Raw genomic sequence first — 9568 nt, forward strand, 5'->3', positions numbered from 1 at the left:
TCAGTGACCTTGCTCCTACAGGTTAAGATACTCCAATGAATTTGCAGTCAAAACCACAAAAGGGAGTTAAAAAAATWGAGTCTCTTTGCTGTGCATTTGCCCAAGAGGAAAGAATGTAATTTTCTGCCATTCTGCAAATTAAACTTCTGTAAAATTCTGTATGTTATGGCATGTTGGACAAGCCAGAGTGACCTTCTGTAGAGTTATAAGATTAGTTATAAGAAATAAAACTTCGACAAGCCAAAAAACCTGTGGTATGCTGTAGACTTTGACTGTCCTCGTAAAGAGTTCATAATAACCTCCTAAGATTCATAATAACCACATAAGATTCATAATAACCTCATAAGATTTTATCTAAATACATATCTTCWGTCTTTATTCAAGGGAGATCTCTGGGTTTGCTAATTTAATCAAATGGAATTCTTCTAATATATTTCTGAACATGCTTTTTTCTGATTTGTTCTAGGTTGTTTTRAGTTTGAATTAACTGCTTGTAAATAATTTATGCTGACACTCATTACAAATGCTCATAYAGTTGCTACACTGATGTTCTGTGAGGTTAACATAAGAATTTCTTAAAACAAGGATTTTTGAAATGCTGTAAACTATTAATTGCAGTTGTGATTGCAGATTGATTTGAAATAGTAAACTCACAAGTCAAAAATGGGCCTAACATCATGCTTTAAGGAGTATTTCACTTGCCCAGAAGGTTTGCACAGGAAGTTCTAGCTTTTGAAGAAACAGAAGAACAGCCTACTTTTATTCTCAATTGTTTTAACAGAAAAGGTGAAATGAGGAGCAAAATATACTATTAATAGTGTTTTGCCTTGCATTTTGTATTTTAGCATTTTTTAACACTTTAAAGGTGTTAACACCTTTAAACATTTTTAAGCATTTTTAAAGGATTAATGATCAGTCCCAGTTTCTAAAAATCAGGATGCTTCAGAATGTGCCAATAGATCCACAGGCAAAATAAAANAAAACAGGGACAAAACCAAAATATCTTGAGAAAGAAATAGTTTTCCAAATATTCTTGAGAAAGAAATAGTTTTTCAGCCGCATTTCTTAGAATTTTACAATTTTTATTTCTGCTACTTGTATTCCTTTTTCTTATTCTTGTAGTTTGCCTAATCTATAATATTTCAGGTAAGAGACACCATGAAAAATGTTTGCATCTTAAACACTTTGAAAGCAGTGGAACAGCAGCCACATATGTCTAAAATAATCTGATGGAAAATAGSTGCACAAGCTGTTTTGTTTTGTCAAAATACATAATCATGTTAGATATCTATCAACACTCTTTAAGCCTATTGGCCTAAAATGAAACTCTAAAGTCTTAATATTTCTTCCAAGTAGAATTAGAAGATATTGGGGGGTGGTGGGGGTGTCTGTTAATTATACACAGGATGTTCAGAAATGAGCTACAAGTACACTTTGCTTAGGGTAGCTTTGTATTGAAATTATAGTTTAGAGGTAGAATCCTGATTTTAGATACCTCAGTGTTTGTAGAAAATCTCCCATCACAGAAATTCCTTAAATCAAGAGGTGTCTTTTAGTGAATTATTCTAGTTCAAGTGGTAGCTAATTTGAAGAAATCAGATTAAAACAGATTTAAACTGAAGAGAGGAACCCAAAGGTTTATTTCTTACATTCCAATCCACAAATTAAATTTTTGCTGTTGTACAAGCAGCAGTGACTGTGATGAATCCTGTATCTAAACCAGTATAAAACAAAGGTGAATAAAACCATAATGTGGACTGATAGTCTGAGATACCAAATTTGAAAAGAATGTTGGCAAGTATAGGTCTAGAAAATAAYTGTTTCCACTGCTTTGACTCCATTTTTATTCACATTTCTTTATAAGGAACATGTATTAAATTGCCTCATGTAAAGCAATTCATTTTGCTGTTTTTCTTTAAAACATTGATCTCTACAGGTTACAAGGTGTAAGCTCAAATAATATCTTCAAGTCTGCAGGTAGTTCAGTCAGGGAACAGGCACGGTGCTATGTGAGCTAAGTGATTACTTGTTTCACAGTTTTTAATTGTAAATAGTTTGTGACTTTCACTAGTGACTTAGAATTTTTTGCTAGAGACGATTCATTCAATAGTTGTAAACAGAATAGTCACATGGAGTTCTTGATTTGGTGGAAAAATAGAATTAAGTTCTAATGATTACACTTCTCATTAGATACTCTTCACCTACCCACTSGTGTCATCACCTTTATTTGCAGTTTATGTACTATAGTCTTAACAAATATTTGAGCAGTCTGTATAACAGTCAACTGGAAAAAAATCCAGAGACAGCAGTGTTCATGCAGTATTTTGWGAATATAATTTACCTTAATACTCTTCTTGTGTCCAGTGGGGTTTATCCTTTGTTATGCTGTCATCAGGATGCAATGCAATTTATGTACAGTGTGTTTTTAGTTCTGCTTCACTTTTTTCTATGCAAGTAATTAAAACATAAAATAAGACAGATCAATTGATTGTACTTCAAAATAAATGTTGACTGCTGATGCTGGCAGTAGATATATGTCAAAGAGAAGATTTTTCTTATTTTAAATTCAAACTAAATCACATTTTTTAAAAACAGGTTGACTACAAGTATCAATCTCAAAGGCATGTTAGGTCCATTCACTTTCCTCTAGGATCTGCATGTGCAGGGYTGCTATAAATTCTTAAAATTATTTTATATGGTATTTGGAGAATATAAGATTCATGAGAAAGATTTATGCTGTGGTATAATATCACCAAGACCCTGAAAGGTAGAAAATCTCCAGGTCTGTTGAACTGCTCTATGTTTCATTTGACTCTCAGTCAGGCAGTTTGTAATTTAGAGTTTTTCCTGTGCTGTAGCATCAGCCCAAGAGACTTTGCATATTTTTCAAGTAAGTTAAAATAAGAGTTGAAGTTAAACATTGGAACTCATAATAATGGAGTTCATCTTTCTGCCTTCCTAGGGCTTCCTGGTTTATAACAACACCCCATTGCAGGGGGAATGTTGTTATTRCTGTGCACAGACCCAGTTCACATCTATCTGGGGAACTGCACAACCATCTGCTGGAAACACATCAGGTGGATAGCAGACTGCATGAATTGCTACTACCGGGCATGTTTTTTACATGTCTTACAGTGCTGATGAGTTCCAAATTTATRTATAGACCAGAAGGAAGATTAAATACCTCCAGAGGCCAAATAGCTCATCATTTACATCCCTCGCTAGATCTGCTGGAAACAGCTCCTTTCTTTCATTGTCAGTAGCTTTAATCTGTGTCTCTGTTTAGGCATTTCAGGTCAGCTACAAATTCCTTTGCCTGAATATCTGTCCAAATCTTCCTGTGTCCATTTTGTGACTTAAAGCAATAATCTCAGCTCGAATATTCCCTACTGAACTGACAGAAAAGTATCCTTACTGAGAATACCTTACCTTTCTGAGAATACTGGCTAGCCAGAAGCAATCTCAGCCCTTTTTCAACCAGTGAGGAGGAGGGGCATTTGATGAGTCTGGCGTGCTTTGTTTTGTATTATTTTTGTTCAAAATTACCAAAAGATTAAAGGAGGGAAGAAAATAAATTGGATGGGAATAATCTGTGCTTGCTGATGGAGGGAGGACTGATATAAAGTCATGAAACACCCTCAGTGGCTGTAGTTTTCTTTGTTGGGGTGAAGAAATCCTGCAGAAGTCAAGAAGGAAAGGATGGGGTTATGCAGTGGTTTTTCTCTGTTATGAGAATTCATTAAAGGCCACAGATTGCTCTCGAAAAAGAGGACCTGATAAAACATCAGCCAGTCATTGGCAAGTAGCAGGGATGATGGCCAGTCTGTCAGGTGGCAGTGCCAAAAGAACAGCTTTTGGGAATGACCAGCTAAGGGAAATAGCATAAATTAATGGAGAGTACTGAAAACACCAGAAAGTGCTGAAGAAAATCCCTGGAGTCAGGAGAAGAGCCATAACCAGTGCAATGAAAAGGTAGACTTCTGATAGACAAAACCATCTTGAGAAGGTGATCAACTTTCTCAGCAGTTGAATTCATCCATGCTGTGGCAATTCATTATAAATTGGTTTTAATACAGTGCTTTAATAATCACTGAGAACAGAAGTGGTGTTCCTTGCAGCCACTGGGATTGCTTCCTGTCATCTACTCATGTTCCAAATTAAAGCTTCTTCATGTTTTATCTCCCTCTTTTCCTGTGACTTTGTGAGATTTCCATATTTCCTCAGAACRTAGACAGTACAGTTTATTTTGCTGGGTTTCTGAAAGGGAGTTCAGGCTGATGTTTGTTTTCTGTAGGAACTTAGAGAAACTGAACTCCTCTGCCAGTCAGTGCTGGCCATAAGGAATAAATGTTTCTGTACTTGTTCATATTTAAGATTATCTGTATAAAGTACAGATTTAATTGCAGTTTTGATGTCCATGAATGAGCAATTGATTAATTAAATTGGAATAARCTGTTTATCATTTTGACAAAAATGCAGTTTGCTCTCCCTTCTTCAGCAGCTCTCCCCACTCACCACCAGCAATATTGTTCCAGGAAAACTTTTCATACTAAAAATGGAAAAACAAAAATAACAAAGCAGAGGCAGAAAGAAGTATTCTCAAAATTATCTTTTCTTTTTCTTAGAGAAATRCAATTAATGTAATAAAGATGATTTTAAGTCATCTGAGAGTTTTTACTAATACTTTAGAAAATATAACATTCTAAATTATTTTAACATTGTTAAATTAACAYTTAACATTGTAGTCTACTAATATGCAGTGAATTTTTGGCCATGGTTGTTAGACTGTAGAGTGCTGTGATTTTATGTTTTGGGGATCTTAGCAAAATAGTTTTCCTTACTAAATTCTGATTTAATTGTTTTAGTTAGTACCTCTTGATTTTTTTTTTTAAATATAGAATTTCTATATCCTGTTTTGTGTTTTGGAAAACTGATACAATATTCCAGAGTATTCTGGCAGAATAGAAACACCTTTTTTTTGTATGAGTTCATGGTTTTTTCTCTTTCTTATAAGGTTGAATAAGATTCATGTTGTGGTTTGCTGCTAAGAATGTATAATACCCCCATTTCTGGCTGACTTTCTGTTAAGTGATCAACATTGAGCAAATCTTCAGGTTTCAATTTAATTTGGTTGCATGTTATCTCAATCAGGCTGACAATCTTATTAAACTTTGTCAGAAGCACTTCATACTGGCATAATTCAGTACAACCCCTACCTTCTTAAGAAGAAAAATAGCTTTTCTTTCTTTCTGGYTTATTGACTCGTTTTTGTAATGGCATCAAAGGACATCTTAATTTACTTGTGGGATATATGACTAATAGAGTTGTATAATAGAATACCTTTCATCCACAATGAAAAACTACAGTATGAGACTTCATTGTTTTCTCTTAAAGAAATCATTATGTAATTTCAGTACTTACAGAGATGGAAGATGTTCATTAAAAATCTGAGTCTTGCTTCAAAGCTTCCAAGYCTCAAAGTCAAGTTAATATTTTCTGTAGAAGTGAAAAGTCAATAACATATAAAGCAGTTTGAATTGAATTTACATAATGTAAAATAAAACTRCTTCAGAGAAGTGCAGAGTTTTAAAAGCATATGAAAATCATATGGCTTTGTTTGGTGAAGCCTAGTAATATATTGTATTAAAATGCCCAGTAATCTCTGTCTTCTAATAGGTTTGTTGCATATCTGGACTGTCTTCAAGGGAATACCATTTTCTTATAAGCTCACATATTGTAAAAGGTTTCCTAATTACATTTATGCATTTCATGATTAGATATTTCATGGGTAAACAATGAATTTATGAARGGATGAATTATTCTTTGTGGAAGAAAGAACATGAAGAATACTTTGTTACCTTGCTGTCCCATAAATTTGTCAGAASAAAATGAAATTATTTAGGAGGAAGTAGCTGAGCTTAAGAAAACAGGCAAGGCTGTGATGCTTTTYTCATTCTTTAGCAATACCTAATTGTCTTTTGGAACTTCATAATGTACATCCAAACTTAGCAGCTGCTGTCTGGAATTTCAGATAGACCAGCACGATATTAAATCTAGTAACTTATGGCCTAACAACTTTTTAGTAGTTACTACATTAGCCTGATTTTTCTCTTGCTGGAGGACCTTGTTCTTAAATCACTATTTTGTTGAAATTTGATACCTAAGGCAGGCAAATGGAGGGTGTGCAATATCTTGGAACAGACACCCACTTCATCTGTGCATTGTTGTAGCAATGTGTGCTGGAGATGATAATGCAGAAGCACATTTCAAAAAGGATGAAAAGCAGCCCAAAGCAGCCTCAAACASTGTGTGAGGTGATGTTGAAACTTTATTCATAATAAAGACATTGAATCCTTTCTTGCACATTTTCTGCAGCAGTGGCTTGTGAATGGATTTAACAAAGGATTGAAGAATATTATTGATGGACTTGAACCTTCCTGCTCTGACAAGTAGGGTTCACTCTGGAACTCACCTTTTTTTTTTTTTTTTTTTTTTTTTTTTTTTTTGTCAGTCATTAGACAGATACATTTTCAACACTTTCAAAATCAAAATTATCTTATCTTCCTGTAATTTAGCAGTTTACTACAAACAAGGGAGCATCAACATAAAATAATTAGGAAGGTTTATCAGCCAGAGAAGTTTTTTTATGGGCTGGGACCTAACAAGTCATTCATGTGCTTTGCAGTGCAAGAAGGAAGAGTAGAGAAAGTACAAAAACGCAAGACATAAAAGAAAAATAAAATGGACTAAATATGAATTTAACCAGAAGGAAATGGTGCACCTGAAAAGAAAGCAAAAGAAATTGAGTTTAATTTAAAGGAAAAGGATCAGGAAAGATGTGAAAAACAATTTCCCGTTTGAAACTATAAAATGAAATGGGCAAAGTGTTCTTTGTACATGTAATGAGCAGAAGAATAATAGCTTAAACTCCATCAAGGATTATGTAGGTAACATAYACCTTCTGCAATTGTTTCTGTTGGATCTTGGTTGGACTGACTACACCCACAGTATCAGTTCTGTGTTGCTGCTGGAAGGCATTTTCAGTTAGGAATACTAAAATATAGTAATTCTCTTGGAAAACTTGGTGCTCTTTCTAGTAAATGCTGCAGAATTACTGCCAAAATTAAACAACTGATGGTAAAATTTAGCCCTGTCCTGCTCAACAGAGCAAAGCCTATCTCATATTTAAGTCTCACTTTAATCAACAAAGCAAGATTTCTGTGAAGGGTAAGTCTTATTCTGGGTTCCCTGATTCCACAAGAACTTTCCCCATAAATTAGAATATGAAGAGTCCATATTKCAACTGTATTAAATCCAGAGTGAAGCGTAAGTACAAWAAAAWAATTTTCCTTGCTTGAATGAATTTAGCATTAAATGTAGTGACAGTTTATTAGATACTTGGAAAACTACAGAACTGTTCAAATACTGTGTATATAATTCTGTTTGGAACACTTCTGTTTTGTGAGAGTACTTTACAGGGAATAATTACATAAAGTGTATTTAATTTGTGTAATTATTGAACAGTTCCTTAAAGGGTGGCAAATGCTCTACTCAGAGGACTTTACTTGATTGAGAGAGCCAAATTACTGAAAGATTGCCAATACTTCTCTCACTTGTTTATAATAAATTCAGAAAGATTGTTATACCATAGGAATTAAAATTTTAAATATKCATGGTTTTAAACACTGTATGTACTTTTGTGGTGGTTGAAGGTGCTAAGAAAAAAAAAAAAGTCAAGTTTGTATATAAAAGCCAGAAATGGCCTRTTTGGGAAACTGAATGATAAATATGATAACATATGGCATACAAGCAAAATACCTGGTTTTTTTTGGCAAAATTTCCAAGTCTGTATCGTAAGGTTGRATTAAGTTTCAGTCTCTGTAGGTAGCATGCATTCAATTATATTCTARTAGCAAATGTTTTCTCATTTCATACCGTTTCATTTGAATGTATGTTATATCAATATAATTACTATATTTTTTCATCTGTAAAACCTCTTGTGTATTATCGTGAGAATTTGTCATGACATCTTTCCAAGCTAACGTAGCACTGGTTCATCACCTTGTAATACGAGTGTAGGAGTGTGTTAGTAATTCAGTTTTGATAAAGGCTCTTTTCTTTTTTATTTTATTTGTCACTCTTCCAGATGGCAAATAAATGAATGGGGTTTTTTTTTGTGTGAATTATGTTGTTAAACTTCTGTTGTACAAAACATGAAAACCACTGATGTGTCCACAAAACCCTGTTTGTTCAACTGGATAATCTCCATATTCTAAGAAGGGAAATRAGAAAGCCTTCCTTGAGAGTTTTGAATATTATCAAAGTGCAATTTATATGCTCATGGAGATAGATAAACTTAATTCAGTGCTCAAGGAATGCATTTCTTTTTTCCTGCCCTTAATATAGGCAGGCAGAATGGCCTTCTTTTGTTTCATCTTCTCTTTTATGATTTTCCTGGAGATGACCCCCAGAACCAGCATATTCTTCAGAATGCCTGCTGGGCTGKCTTTTCTCAAGTTATAAAATGGAAAGAATAATTCTTTCAGCTKCAAAAGTGTTGAAAAGTATTGTTGATGTGATATTCAGTCGCTTTTATTTTATTTTGGTTATTTCTTTTCTTTTCCAGGATTACTTACTGCCATCTACCTTTCCAGAGTAAATGGCTTTATGTTGGAACAGAGAGAGGAAATACACACATTGTAAATATTGAGTCCTTCATTCTTTCTGGATATGTTATCATGTGGAACAAGGCAATAGAACTGTAAGTGCTGACTTTTTTCATTTGTGTGTGTGTGGTGATTTTCAGTTTCAAACATTTTCAAAAGTTTAGGTTTTAAGAAATACTTGGCTTTGCAAATATTACCAAATCTTTTGAAGCCTTTAATTTCAGTGAATGCGTTTGCAGTATTAACTGGTTTTTTTTTTTTTAACAGGACATTAGCAATCAGGTTTATGTTAGAGACCATGTAATTATATTTCATATAAAAGAAAAAAAAAAGAAAAGGTTTACTGTTTAAATAGAAGTTCCATGAAATAAAGAAAGTCTTTAATCACCAAAATTCAGATTTTKCTGTTTTTATGAGGAAAGTCTGATCACCATATCCTCATCCTATGAAGAGGATAATGGAGTATATTTGCCTTAAGATTCTACAGAGAACTTTCCTTCATTGTGCTGTGGAATCATTCTGATAAGAAGGGACAGTAGGTCTCTAGAATCAGCCTCCTGCTCAACACAGTGAGAATTTCAAGGTTAATTCAARCACATCAAAACCTGATGAWGTGATAAGAAAGSTAAWGAATGCTTATTAAATGGYAGTTCTCTAACAAGCTARGCCAGGWWCCTGTGGTGTGGGTATGAAAAGRAAAGAGACMTAAAAATCTGACTGGGATACATCTSTGCTTCCTGCAAGAAAAAACCTCAACAGAAATGAAAAAGTTTCTTCTGTGAAGTTCCAGTAAGAAGAACTTACGTGGAAAAGCTCAAAATAGTTCTTGTAATTTCTGAGGCATTTGCTTCAAGTTGTGAGGGATCTGTAACCTCTGATAATAAACTTAAATACACCACTCT

The 9568-nt window shown here is 33.9% G+C and overlaps 1 protein-coding gene across 1 annotated transcript in view; it reads left to right on the plus strand.

The window, feature by feature from the left end:
* The window catches only part of STXBP5L (syntaxin binding protein 5L), a gene marked incomplete at its 3' end in the record, with an annotated part of 86392 nt that extends 77631 nt beyond the window's left edge, over positions 1–8761 (plus strand). Inside the window, exon 5 of the mRNA XM_057376265.1 lies at positions 8627–8761. Within this exon, the coding sequence (XP_057232248.1) occupies positions 8627–8761 (135 nt within the window). The remainder of the gene's footprint in view (positions 1–8626) is intronic.
* Between the last annotated feature and the right edge of the window lie 807 nt (positions 8762–9568).

Source organism: Malurus melanocephalus, unplaced genomic scaffold (assembly GCF_030028575.1).
Source record: "Malurus melanocephalus ecotype Western Australia unplaced genomic scaffold, MMel_1.1 scaffold_275, whole genome shotgun sequence".
Classification (NCBI taxonomy): Eukaryota; Metazoa; Chordata; class Aves; order Passeriformes; family Maluridae; genus Malurus; species Malurus melanocephalus.